The 14687-nt window shown below is 44.6% G+C and overlaps 1 protein-coding gene across 3 annotated transcripts in view; it reads left to right on the forward strand.

Annotated features, from left to right (window-relative positions):
* The window catches only part of KLHL3 (kelch like family member 3), a 65655-nt gene that overhangs the window by 33133 nt on the left and 17835 nt on the right, over nucleotides 1-14687 (forward strand). For all 3 annotated transcript variants that reach the window (XR_004001685.1, XM_030573315.1, XM_030573316.1), the window contains 3 exons: nucleotides 1744-1853; nucleotides 7682-7798; nucleotides 9360-9509. Coding sequence is in view for 2 of the 3 variants with exons in the window: in XM_030573315.1 (XP_030429175.1) it covers nucleotides 1744-1853; nucleotides 7682-7798; nucleotides 9360-9509 (377 nt within the window). In the remaining variant the exon portion in view is untranslated. The remainder of the gene's footprint in view (nucleotides 1-1743; nucleotides 1854-7681; nucleotides 7799-9359; nucleotides 9510-14687) is intronic.

Below are 14687 nucleotides of genomic sequence, written 5' to 3' on the forward strand. Positions count from 1 at the left end.
TCGTGGCTGGATTTCTCAGTGCTTGAAAGTTGCTGCTCCAAGGAGAATCCTCAGCAGTAAAGATTCGTGTTGCCGTATTTTAGCTAAAAGATAAATGGGGCTGTACAAGCGATGGGTGAGACTAAGTGCCTTGGGGCAGGGGCGGTCTTCGTTCTCTCCTTTAGAGTACCACATGCATGATGCGATATATATACACAAATCCTGTCGTTTTACATCATAACATAAAGCACCACCCTCTTGCAAAAGATTATAATAATGGATTGGGCTGTATAAAATAGAGGCAGCTTGCACTAGTATGGATATTTGTCCAGCAATAAAATTGTCTGCAAACAGAGCTCAGCTGTTTTAAACAACAAATGTCCAAGTCTTTAATTGTATGGACCTGTGCCCTTCGTTAACCTTTAATATGTAACGGAAAGCAGTGTCAGATCTGAAGAGCTCTTTCACAACTGCATTGTAGCCAGGGAGATTGCTCCCTGTCTGATTATTTGTGACACACAAATATTGTAGGTTTTTTATACAATACCTCTCGAAGTCAGAATGGAAGGGACGGGGGTGGTGGAAAGGGACTTGGGCCAGGGTTGAGTAGGTAGGTGGATGGGTAGTTGGTGGGGTCCATAGTCAGAATTATGAGGATGGAGGAGACTAGGCTTATAGGTAGTGGTGATGGAGCCTGAGGACAGTAAAAGGTTAAGTAGGTGGAAGAGAGCGATGAGGGTGTGAGCGGGGGCAGGGGAGGTCAGTGGTCAGGAAAGCTGGTGGACGTAGAGACCAGCCTAGACTGGAGTTACTGTTAAGAGGGATTTTGACCCTGGGCTTTTGGCTCCCTGGAGCAGGAGAGGAAGATGCAAGTATTGGGTATCAGCCAGGATGGGGGTGGGGAGGAGAGGTTAGTGGAACTGGTGGGGTGGCACAAGAGAGGGGTCAGGGTGGAGTGTGGCTGACAGCTGTTGAGATGCCTGGGATGTTGATGGGTTGGAGGTGATGGAAGGCCTAGGAGTGGAGATGGGAGGCTGATGATTTTCCATGCTCTATTTAATCGCCTCAAGCTGCCTGGAATTTCAGCAGGATACTGTGTAATTCTTCACTTCCTGTGTGGCTATCAGACAGCCGCTCAGTTACACACACCAGTGCCGACAGTGCCAGTCTTGTTGAAATGATTCAAGTCAGTGTTAGTGGTTTGGTTTTTTTTGTTTAATAACTGGCAATGTTCAGAGCCTCCGTTCGGCAACACAGCATTCCTTAGTGCTGCCTTATTGACTCACCAGCACCACTTCCTGCCTCACGGTGGGGGGGTCTCATCCAAGTACGGAACAGATCTAATGCTGCTTAACTTGCGAGAGCAGACCAGGATCACATCCAGAGGTGGCATGGGTGCAGGTTCCCTACTGGCCTAGAAAGGAGCTCTTCTTTCTGAATTGCCATTAGTAATTGTACCCATCACTGGAGAAAAATAGGTAGCAACACTGCAGAGTTTTGTGCCATTTTATGATTTATTGCAATTAGTGAATGAGTCTCTGAGGCGGCATAAATAGTATTTCAAATAACATCAGGTTGCTTTAATCTGCTCTGAAAATATTTTTAGTCTATTCAGCGTTTTGATTCTAGTGTAATCATATTTGTCTTGGGGGGAGGGGGCGTTGCTGTAAGAGTAACAATTCTCTGAACACTGTAGTCCTTCTGTTGACTGAAAGCATGGATTTCATTATAATTTTCCTTTCCAACCTTTGATTTTTTGAACAGAGCAGCACTTTCCCGAGGTGATGCTAGGGGAAGAATTCCTTAACCTTAGTCTGGACCAGGTTTGCAGTTTAATATCAAGTGACAAGCTCACTGTGTCTTCCGAAGAAAAGGTACAGTAAGTTATGAAGTAATAGAGAATCTGTTTGGGCATGTTTTGAGTTTTTAGTCATTTTATTGGTAACTGGTCCCATGTTATGCTGTCTTGGAGGTCTTTTTCCAGCAGTGCACCACGTCTCAAAAGGAGAGGAAATTTATAACTAATAAGAATTCTAGAATTCCAGCTGCATATTCTATCACAATTTCTTCTACATAAAATCTTGACTGTAAAATCCAGTGTTTTGTCCAGCTCCTCCCAGGGTAAGGAGGAGATTCTGTTTCTCTTTGGAAAACAAGAATCTCTCTCTCCCACAGGTGCAAAGCTCCTCTCCTAGACCCGAAGCATGAGAGATCCAACCAATTCACTGGTCCAGGATGTTGTGCAATTCAGAACTGAGTAATTCGGGGAGGAGGAGAGGTCCACGATTAGGAGGAAATAAGGAAACACTTTTTTCTCTGGCAGTGTGATTTTTTTTTTTTTTTTGTTTTTCAGAAAAAATCATGGTGGCTGCTGCCGTTTGGAATGTCAGGCACCATACCCTATTTGTAAGGCCCTACCAAATTCATTGTCCATTTTGGTCAATTTCACGGTTATAGGATTTTAGAAATCATGAATTTCATGATTTCAGCTATTTAAATCTGAAATTTCACAGTCCTGTAACTGTAGGGGTCCTGAGCCAAACGGAAGTTGTGTGGGGAGGGGTTGCAAGGTAATTGTAGCGGGGATTGCTGTACTGCTCCTTCAGAGCTGGGTGGCGGCAGCAGCAGCACAGAAGTAAGGCTGGCTTGGTATAGTATTGCCACCCTTACTTCTCTGCTGCTGCTGGTGGGGCACTGCCTTTGGAGCTGGGCTCCTGGCCGCCAGCTGCTGCTCTCCGGCCTCCCAGCTCTGAAGGCAGTAAGGGCGGCAACACTGCAAATCCCTAAAATAACCTTGTGAACCCCCTGCAACTCCCTTTTGGGTCAGGACCCCCAATTTGAGAATCGCTGGTCTCCTCTGTGGAATCTGTATAGTATAGGGTCAAAGACCAAATTTCACAGGGGGAGACCAGATGTCACAGTCTGGGGTGTGTTTTTCATGCCTGTGAATTTGGTAGGTCAAGTGCAGATGAAATAGCTGGAGGGAAGGATGGTCCAGTAGTTGTGGGACTAGCCCAGGATTTAGGAGAAGTGGATTCAATTGCACCCACCCCCGCAAGCTTTCCTGTCTCACCTTGAGCGGGTCACGCAGCCTATGTGCCTCCATTCCACACTTGTACGATGAGGAGAACAGCACTGCCCTGCCTCGCAGGGGAGTTGTGGGGATGAATATAGCAAACAGATTGTGAGGTGCTCAAATTTTATGAAAATGGAGGCCAGTTAAGCACCTAAAATGATAAACTACAATCACCACGTTCTGGTGACGATTGATCTATCACACTGACATGACCAGCTCACGCCAGGGTTGCCAACTTTCTAATGGCACAAAACCAAACACCCTGCCCCTGCCCCTGCCCCTTCCCTGAGGCCTCGCCCCCACTCACTACATTCCCCCGCCCTTGGTGGCTTGCTCTGCCTCACCCTCACTCACTTTCACTGGGCTGCGGCTTGGGTTGAGGGGAGAGCTCCAGCTGAGGGTGCAGGCTCAGGGGTGGGGCTAGGGATGGCAGGTTTGGGGTGCAGGAGGGAGCTCCAGGCTGTGGGATGAGGCCAAGGGATTTGGAGTGTGGGAGAGGGCTGCAGGTTGAGGTAGGGGGTAAGGGCTCTGGGGTGGGGTGGCGATGAGGGATTCAGGATGTGGGAGAGGGCTCTGGGCTGGGGCCGGGGATGGGGGCTTTGAGGTGCACGATGAAGCTCCAGGTCTGTGGAGGACTCAGGCTTGGGCCTAGGGTGCAGGAGTGGATCAGGGCTCTGGGCTGGAGATGTGGGTTCTGGGGTGGGGTCAGGGTTTTGAGGTGCAGGAGGGCACTCCGGGTTTGGGAGTGTCTCAGGGCTAGCACAGGGGGTTGGGGCACAGGCTTACCTTGGGTGGCTCCTGATCAGCAGGGCTAAGACAGGCTGCCTGCCTGTCCTGACACCGCATTGTGCACACCCCAGAAGTGGCCAACAGATCCGACACTAGTAGGTAGTGGGGGCAGGAGGTTCCTGGCCAATGGGAGTGCGGAGCTAGTGCTTAGGGCGGGGGCAGCATGTGGAGCCCCGTGGCTCCCCCTGCCTAGGAGCTGGACCTGCTGGCCCCTTCTGGGGCGCAGCATGGTGCCAGGACACGTAGGGGCCTGCCTTAGTGCTGCTGCACCACCAACCAGACCTTTAATGGCCTGGTCGGTGGTGTTGGTCGGAGCCACCAGAGTTCCTTTTCTACCGGGTGTTCTGGGCGAAAATCGGACACCTGGTTACTCTAGCTCACTCACATGCAAAATCTGAGCGATAGATGTGTAATGAATTTGTGATCAGGAAACTAAAAGGGAAGAACAAACTGTCATCCTGTACATGTGTTTTTGCCACAGATTTGCTCTGCTTGTACAGAGCAGCATGCACAGGGTTTTACAAGCTCTTCCCACTGCTATGTTAATAAATAGCCTTTACTGTCCGTGTTCCCACAGTTTGGAAAGCCAGCCTTTCACTCGTCTTGTCTGGACTTCATACAGTTGAAAACATAATTTTGTTGATAGGTTTTGAAGTTCAGCGTGCAAGACTGTAAAAGAAAATGTAAGCTGAAGCTGCACATTCAAAACAACAGAAGTTAACAGGCTAGAGATGCAAAAAGAATGGGATTAATGTAGACACGCAGGGTATGTTCTGGCATCCAAAGAAAATTCCAGAAATTCAGGTCATATTGACACAGTAGTCCATTAGCTAGTGTAAACTTCAGTATTGTAGGCAGTAACATTTCTCTAACCTTGCATATTCATCTCTTCCAATGTTCTCATGTAGCAGATTCTTTTAAAATAATTTGATGCAGTAAGTAGACAAATGTTTAAAACGACGTAGGGCTAAATTGTCATAACCAGATTTTATGACAAGCGGTCACTTTTAAAGTAGGTTAAACTCTTAATGGGTAAAGAAATAAGTTGAAATGCCTATTCTTGATGTGTGTTCTGTGTATAATGGAACTAATGAACCAGCAAATTCCATCTTCCAGAATAGATGGATGTGTCGTAGTCAAATACCTGTAGGCTCGACTGTATCAGGGCATTGGGAGGCACTGCTTTTGGAATATTTCTGTCACCAAAGTAATCTGACGTATTTGTATACATTTGGTCAGCCTGAAGGGTTGTCCTCTTAGTATCTCTGCTGTATGTGCATCTGTCCCTCCTTACTTCATTGCTTCTTTAACTGCAGACTTGAAACATAGAAAGAGAGACCATTTTTTACAAAATGAAGTTTGTTCCGACATATAAAAACTAGGCGCGAACAGTGCATGAAACTGGGACTTTGCAGTAACCTGCAGAAGTGGTAACCCAGCCCCCATTACTGTGTGCCTCACAATGTTTAATGTATTGATCTTCAAACACCTATGTGAGATAGGGCAGTGCTGTTATCCCCTTTTTACAGAGTGGGGATGACTGAGGCAGAGATTAAGGTCACACAGGGTACATCTACACAGCATTTTGGAGCAAGCAGGAGCAAGTCTCCCAGCCTGGGTTGATGGACTCGAGTTAGCAGGGCTTGTGCCAGTGCTCTAAAAATAGCTGTATGGACAGGGCTTTGAAGTTGTGGCTCATGATAGCGCTTGGGTTCTGAAGCCTGCCCCTATCCTTAGGCCTGGGCTGGGAAGCTGCTCACTCACTCCCAAAGTTCTGTGTCGCTGGACCTGCTGGGAGTCTGTGGCAGAACAAGGGATTGAACCAACGGCCCCTATGGACATGCACCCCATGCCACGCTACAGAAGCTGGTGCAGAACTTCCCCTCAGAATCAGGGGTCATCAAAGATTTCTGTATGGGAAAACACCATGGTTCACTCTGTCTTCTCAGGTAGTGTGCACAGAGGTGATATTCGAACCTCGTATAAAAGCTTTTCGGGCAGTCCCAGTCTCTTCCTGCACTTCGTTACTCAGTGAGTCAGAGCTCCCCTTCTCCTGAATTCGAGAGCTGCACCTTGGGTTGGGTAGGTGGCTCTCATTGAACGGAATGGAAGGAATTGCCCCAATTCAGAGAAATTGACTTTCTCACATCCAGGTTCTCTGTGATCTGTAGCTGGAGAGCTCCAGTGTAAACTTCCTTCACACTATACCAGCAATGTTCTTCATTCTTAGTTTGGATGGCTTGAGATAGCCATCAACTATTTTTGATCAAATACTGACCAGTAGAATTAGTGCCCTCACATGACCTTAATTTCTCCAAACTGGAGGCCTTGGACTTAACGTGGCTGCCTCCCAGAAGAAACTAAGATACTTTTAAATTGTGGGACTGATCATTTGGTGACTGCCTGGAAAGGTCAAAACTGGAAGGCATTACTCTGAGTGTTCTAGATTCCAAGATTCTGGATGTAAGGGGTACACTTGAAATCTCTTAAAGTGGGGCTATTTTGGTAACTGTTGATGGGAAGGACAAAGGTCAGTACTGGGATATTTCACATGTATTTAGAGGCCCACACTGAATAAGTGCCAAATTTCACAATTTTGGCTCAGTGGGAACATGGGAATTGTCAGTCAGTCATCCTGTTGCAAGGATCTGGATTATATGACATATCTCCAACTGCCCTGCCCCCTTTCCCTACTCAGCAGGTTTTCTCTGGAATGCCTTTTATGTTTCTAATAGGTTTTTAGTCCTTGTCTATACTAGGGCTGTAGCTGTTGTGGTTTCAACTCCTTCGTGGACGGGCCTTTAATAACTGATCTTTGTTAACCAAATGTTGAACAATATGGGCAGAATGAAATGCCCTTAGATACTCCACCAAGCACCACTCTCTACCCAACAGTTGAGTTATTTTAATTTTTTTCAGTACATCACAGCATGCGTATTCTTTCAGGATTCGGTGGTGGTGGTGGCTTATTCCCTGGCGTACTCTCCACTGCAGCTATTGCTATACAAAGTGTGTGTCTGTCTATTTACAGTTTGTTCTTGGCCTTAAGTTTTGCCGCGTATCTGAACCTGTTTGATCTGGAAATGAAGCAGGAATTCTGCTCAGACCAGGCTTCCTCACCAAATTTCCAACACCCCCTTTTTTTCCCCTCCTGGAAGCACAGATTTTTTGTGTGTGGTGTTTGGATCTATTTAGCTGCCCTGCCTTGTTTCAACTATCAGAGGAAGGTGAAATTTAAGAACTGGAACAACAGTCAAAACAATAGGGATTTCATTGCTCATGTTGTGAGAATGTTCCATAGTGTTTAGGTTTTGGAAGGAGGCGTTGAAGGGATTTAAATTTGATCTTAAGCACTGAATTAGCATGTGATCCCAGAACATATGTGAAGTTGATCTGCCTGATCTTTCCTGTATTACAAATAATAAATCCTTGTGTGTTATTTTTACAAATAATGCCTGGCATAAATGCTGAAAGACGAATTGGTTTTGTCTTCATTCCAGTGCCTAATGTAACAGAGGTGTGTGCTGGTCTAGATGGACCTGCTTCGCTTTGAGAATATCATTGATCAAATAATGATGAAACGGGATTTATCAAAGTGTGCAGCCCTGTTCTCTTGACACACATGATCAGTGCTTGGGAAAACGTTTGTGCTATGCATATATGCAGCATTATTACCTGCTTTATCTCTTTCTGCATTATTACTTATCCCTGATGCATCTTTTATCTCTTTCTTTAGATACTGCAAACCTGATGCTTAGACCACTAAGCCTCTGGCTTTGATAATTGATAAGAAGGCACATTCTCTTTTCTATAGTTAATTATACTCTCTCTGCATAGGTCTTTGAAGCTGTTATATCTTGGATAAATTATGAGAAAGAGTCTCGCTTAGAACACATGGCTGAACTGATGGAGCATGTTCGTCTGCCCCTTTTGCCCAGAGATTATCTTGTACAGGTTAGTGCATTTAAAAAAAAAAATTCCTCACATTTAAACTGAGTGTAGATCCTTAACCTGTGCACTCGATTGTTTGAGCACTTCTGTTGTGGGTGGTTTGACATTTATCTGTGTCAGTGGGCGGAAGACCAGAGTCAATACTTTACAGTGTGCCTTCAAACTGAGTGAGACCTAAAGATAATTCAAGCACTGAAAAACATTTTTCTCCCTGAACGTTTTCTGTGTTCTACTGGGCAGTGCAAAAGGCAGTGATGTGCACCTTAAAACTACCACAAATGTGGAAATATGTTTTGTGTTTTTTTTTTAAAAAGGCATCCACTTACCTGTTTTTATAGCTGGTTAAATTAAGGGCCTGATTCTGAAGCAGAGCCATGCACATGGGATTCCGGCAGAATCCAGACGGAGGCTTTTGGGAATATATATGCTTCAAGACAATACAGAATCCAAAAATGCTGCTGCTGTTAGGTATCACCTTTGCACTTCAAAGTATTTTGTCTTAGGTTATATCTGCACTTCAAGCTGTGGACGTGAGTCTCAGCTTGAGGAGGCATAGCCACGGTAACTGTGATGGAGGTAGCTTTGCAAAAAATAGCTTAACTGTGGTGGCATGAGAAGTGGGAGGGGCTAGCTGCCCCAAGTATGTACTTGTCCGACACCATAGGCACGTACTCAGGGCACCTAGCACTTCCCACCTCTTGTGTCACCATGGCTATTCTCTATTTTTAGCATGCTACTTCAATCAGAGCTATTAGGCACTGGTGCTGGGCTGAATTTCCTGAAAAAAAGATCAGCCTGCATGCTGTTGGACCACCTCTGTACCAGGACTGGTGTATCTGTGTAAATATGTTAAATTTAGACTAGAGACAGACTGTACACCACTGATTTTCTCCTTCACTGAGAAGCCAACCTGCAAGGTCCTAGAAGTCAGCTACTGCTTGGCAGAGAGGGAGGGCTGGGGTCAGAACAGACACAGGTGTTGAGAGAAGGGGCAACAATAATGCAAGTTGTAGTTGCTATGTGTTAGCTGGTTTTATGTCAAAAGCCTAAAGTCTCCTCACCCCCAATATTCCCCAAGCCTCCCTCTGTATATAGCTCAACTGTTTGGGCGCGATGTGAGTGATGGTCAGGATGCAGGACTCCACCCTCCCCAGCCAGAAGCTACACTATTGGTGTAAAATGCCAATCCTTATGTTTGAACTGGGTGCAAAGTGATTCCTGTCCTTTCAGGAAAATCAGTGCCTTTCTGCAGAAAGGATTTAGTTTCCAATATGAGGATGAAAGCAACCCTCACTGTTTGGATGCAGTTATGACTTCAGAACAGATAGACCTGCATAAACAGATCTTTAAAGATCTGGTGAGAAAGAGAGTGAACTTGAAAGTAAATATTGTGTGCCGTAGCGGTCCTTACCGAAGACTCAGAATTCTTCCCACTAATGTTGCTGCTATTCTATCTTTCTCAGTGCGGTACTTTTACAAAAAATCCCAATCTCTTTCCTATATTTGCGCTGAAAACTCCCCAGTGAAATACATCCATTCAAATAATCTTTATTGGCATTCCCAGACAGTTGAAGAAGAAGCTTTAATCAAGAATAACAACACGTGTAAAGACTTCCTTATTGAGGCCATGAAATATCACTTGCTTCCTCTGGATCAAAGGCAATTGATAAAGAACCCTAGAACAAAACCAAGGACTCCAGTTAGCCTGCCAAAGGTAAGCTAAATTTCTTCCAGAATAGAGAAACTTAAGAGGGAAAATGTATGTCTTTTTAAATTGGTTTTGATATTGCATCATTAGAGGCATCATTCACCTTTAAATGGCTAGAGCTTGTTCTCTTACGAGATTTAATTTGATTCCTAATTCTGTTGCGTTTCAGTGGTTCTGATAGGGCCTGATCCAAAGCCTGCTGAAGTCAGCCTGACAATGGCACAGGTACTGGAGATTTCCCCGTGCCAGGGAAATGCCCAGCAGAGGATGTGTGGCTAGTCTCCGATCCTTTTTGTGTTGCTTGAGCAAAACAGGGACAAGAATCTGCTTCACAGTCTCCTTAAAATTGGCTAGTATCCTAGAAGCCTGGAGGATTGCAGATATTCTACCTGTCTTCAGAAATAGTGCTAGCATTTATCCTGGGAATTGCAGACCAGCGAGCTCAATTTCAGTAGGAAGGAAACTAGTTGAAATGACCATTTAAAAATAGGGTTTGACACTCACATGCGTAATGAGGACAGCAGCAGTTCCATTAGATAAGCTAACTGAGAGCTAGAAAACCTTCTGAACTGGAGCACGAGCCAGTCACTAGCTGATGAGGGTTATGAAGGTACTTCCTTTATGGGCAAGTAATTCCATAGTGGTCTACTACAGGGTTTTATTGCACCCTCTTGCGGTACTCTCTGTAGTATCAGGGACATGATACTGCAATAGACTGGTCTGATCCAATATGGTAGTTCTTATGTTCCAATTTCCCACTGTTTGGTTCTCAAAATATTTCATTCTAGACCACCAGAAGTGTTGGGGTGCTGCTGGTGGCCTTGGGACTATAATTGAGAACCACTGGGCCATGGGATTAGGCAAGGGTTTACAGTGCTCAGAGTGTTGGCTGAGATTTCTGCTGAGTGAAACATCATGGTTATTGTGCAGTTGGAGAGGGCTATGGTGCCTTTAGCTCTCATTAGTTCCTCTGCATGTTGGAGGCAGAGCCTGATATAGCAAAAAACCAAAGAACCTTATCTGAAAACTGTCTCATAGCAGATTCTGAGCAGCGACTAAAAATAGATGTGGCACAAGAAGAAAGAACTCAGATTCCCTGTATTCATATGGGAGCTGTGCGCTGCTCTGCATCCATGTTCATTAGTAAGAAAAAGATGAAGAAGAAAAATGCTACCCCATCCCGAAAGTATACAGGCGGCTTGCACTTATTAATGAGAATTTCAGACTGTAAGATGTCAAATCACATGCATATTCCTCCAGATATAAACCATAGGAAGCTGGATTTCGTGAGACTATGTACCAGTTTTATCTCAGGAGGTAGTATTCAGATACTGATTTGCTGGATTGTGGATACTGTTAATTTGCAATTCTATAGTGTGTGCATTGTATTTGCCTACATATTGTGGTTCTTAATAGGAATTAATCTACAGAATCTACCTTTTGGGTTGTCACGATGAATGTGTCTGTCCTTTTACGGACCATGCGCCTGAATCATAGAACTGTAGAAACGAGAGGTGGAAAAGATTTGACGGCAACGAGTTCAGAGGTTCTCAACATTTTCTATACCATGACCTCAAAGTACAAAAGAAAAACCTACTAGCCGGGCCCCCCACCTCTGCCTTCCACCTAGCTGTAGAGGGAGGTTGTGATCCTGCTGGACCTTCCTCATTGAGAAACTATATGGTCTTGTCTATTGCCCCTACCAATGTGGGATTGTTTCCTGCTGTATAATCTCCACTGCTTTGTCAACTCCTCGTTTTAAATGTCTTAAGCTCCATGGCTTTCCTCTTTTTTTTTTTTTTTTTTTTTTTTTTTTTTTCTTGGGAGTCTAGTCCACAATTTAGTAGGTCACCCTTGTTAGGAAATGTTTCCTGATAACTTTTTACCTTGTCACCTCAATTTCATGCTATTGCTTCTACATTTAAACAGTTATACAGAGGTCTCTTTCCTTGTTTTTTATGCCCAGTAAATACTTCTAGACTGTTATCTAACCATCCCATTCCACCCCAACCCTCTGGGACTTGAACTCAGGACCTTTACATAGTTTTTTCTTAGAAACAAGAGATCAGGGTTTTATTTTGTCCGCCAGCATGCTGTTTGTCTGTTCCTTCTTAAAATACGATTGTCTTGTGTAATGCTTGCTCCTGCTGTGCTGTGATAAGAGGAATAAATCTCACTCTCAGTAGCTGGGGAGAATAAAAAGCAATGTATTCAGAGCAATGCACAAATCAAACTGCTTTCTCAATGAAGGAGCCAGAGACTGTTTCAAAAATCTGCCTGGGTTCCGCTGCTGCTTGGTTGCTATGGGCAGCCACCAACTGCTGAGCTCTCATCGGGAATGTTCCTCTGTTCCCAAACACAACAGTCACATGTACGAAATGTGCATATTGGGGGCTTCAGAAAATGCACTGGGATTTGATTTTCTTTTTTTTCCGCCCCCATTGATCAATATAAAGTTTACTAAGATCTACGCAATTTAGACTTAAAATGTACTAGATTTGTATCAGTGCACATGTTGCACCAGAGACCTTAGGAGGCTGACGAGGATCCCTCTCTGCAATCCACAGACAGACCTAATAATCCAATGGTTCTCAAACTGTGGGTCGGGACCCCCAAGTGAGTCACGACCTCATTTTAGTGTGGTTGCCAGGGCTGGCTCAGACTTACTGAGGCCCAGGGCCAAAGCTGAAGCCTGAGCCCCACCATCCTGGGGCTGAATCCTGAGGACTTCAGCCCTGGGTAGCATGGCTTAGGTTACAGGCCCCCTGCTGGGGCTGAAGCCCTGGAGCTTCAGTTTTGCTCCCCTCCCCCCCGCACAGGGTGGTTGGGCTTGGGCTTTGGCCCCCCATCCTGTGCCATGGGGCTCGGGCAGGCTCAGGCTTCAGTCCCCACTCCTGGGATCATAGTAATTTTTGGTGTCAGAACAGGATCGCGGTGTAATGAAGTTTGAGATTCCCTGTAATACTCTAATCCCTTATACAGACATGGTGCTTTCTGGGGGAGTGGTCCACCTGAAGTTATTTATCACTTATTTATCACCACTAGCATGGTGAAGCACTGGAATGGGTTACCCAGGGAGGTGGTGGAATCTCCTTCCTTAGAGGTTTTTAAGGTCACGCTTGACAAAGCCCTGGCTGGGATGATTTAGTTGGGGATTGGTCCAGCTTTGAGCAGGGGGTTGGACTAGATGACCACCTGAGGTCCTTTCCAACCCTGATATTCGATGATTCTATGGTGGTCTACCTGAAGTGCTTCACTTATTTATCAGCATCAACTTTTGTCAGCATAACTCTGAAAACAGCAAATAAGTGGTGTTCTGGCCACTGAAACGACATTGAGGTCTTCCCCGCTTAGAGCACTGGTGCATTATGGTGTCTGCAGTGGATAAGAAATGCTGCGTTGGTTTATGCATGACAAAGGTAAATGTGACAAGGCACGTGGGCAATAAATAAAGAAATGAGGTGATGAGCTGCTGGATTAAGCAGGGCTGCCATGGCTGGGTCTACGTTACAAAATGGGGGATAAACTTAGAAAAAGAATCTTCAGAGGTCATTTGAGAAAATTCTATTACAACAGTCCTAGGAGACAGGAGGTCCAGCCAGGAGTATTCTGATTAGCTTTCAAATATGTATTTCCTCCCTTAAAAGCCAACGATTTCCGTTCCCTTTGGTTCCTTTTCCTTGGCAGGGTGGGAATGGGAGATTTCCTTGAATCTCTAGGACTCTTTTTACAACTTTTCTGCTGCAGTGAGAGAGGTTTTGAGGGAGAGTCCATGAGGAAATCCCGATTGCATAAGAACATAAGAGCTGCCATACTGGATCATATCATGGTCCATCTTGCCCAGTATCCTATCATGGACAATAGGCCATATCAAAGCTTCAGAGGGAATGTACAGAACTGGGTAGTTATGGTGTGATCCAGCCATCTTCCGTTCCCAACTTCTGGTAGGCAGAAGTTTAGGGTTGCCCCAAGCATGGGGTTGAGTCACGGACTATCTTGACTAATAACCACTGGTGGACCTATATTCTGTGAATTTATCCAGTTCTTTTTTTGAACCCAGTTATACTTTTGGCCTTCACAACATCTCATGCCAATGAGTTCCACAGATTCATTGTGTGGAAAAAGTTCTTCATCTTGTTTGTATTAAACCTGCTGCCTATTAATTTAATTTGGTGACCCCTGGTTAGTGTATTGTGTGACAAGGTAAATAACACTTAATATTGATGATTTTTATAGACCTTTATCATATCCTCCTGGTTGTCTCTTTTCTAAAATGAAAAGGCCTAATCTTTAGTCTGTCCTCTTATCGAAGCTGTTCCATACCATTGGTCATCTTTGTTGCCCTTCTCTGAATGTTTTCCAGTTCTGCTATATCCTTTTTGAGATGGGATGACCAGAGTTGGACTTAGTATTCAAGGTGTGGGTGCATCATGGATTTATACAGTTGCAGTAAGATATTTTCTTTTTTTTAATACCTTTCCTAAAGTATATTAGGAACTATTAAGCTTTTTGACTGCTGCTGCTCATTGAGCAGAACCGTCCATGGTGACTCCAACATCTTTCTTTTGTAACAGTTAGTTTAGAACTCATCATTATATATGGATAGTTGGGATTTTCCAATATCCATTACTTTGCCCTTATCAACGCTGAATTTCATCTACCATTTTGTTGCCCAGTCATCTAGTTTTGTGAAATCTCTCTAACTCTTCAGTCTGCTTTGAACTTAATTATTTTGAATAATTTTGTGTTGTTGGCAAACGTTGCCAGTTCTCTATTTACTCCTTTCCAGATCATTTAATGAATATGTTGAACAGCGCAGGTCTCCATATAGATCCTTGGGGGACCCTGCTATTCACCTCTGTCCATTGTGAAAACTGCCCCTTTTTTTGCTCATACCCTTTTTCTCATCTTTCAACCAGCTACTGATCCAGGAGAGGACCTTCCCTCTTATCACATGGTTACTTAGTTTGAGCCTTTGGTGAGGGACTTTGTCAAGGCTCTCTGAAAACCCAAATATACTATATTGACTCGATCACCCTTATTCCAATGCTTGTTGACTCTCTCAGAGAATTCAGACAAATTGGTGATGCATGACTTCCTTCTACACAAGCTGTGTTGACTGTTCCACCACAAATTGTTTACCTGTGTGTCTGATCATTCTCTTCTTTACTAAAATTCTGTCAA

The sequence above is a fragment of the Gopherus evgoodei genome, chromosome 8 (genome assembly GCF_007399415.2).
Source record: "Gopherus evgoodei ecotype Sinaloan lineage chromosome 8, rGopEvg1_v1.p, whole genome shotgun sequence".
Lineage (NCBI taxonomy): Eukaryota > Metazoa > Chordata > Testudines > Testudinidae > Gopherus > Gopherus evgoodei.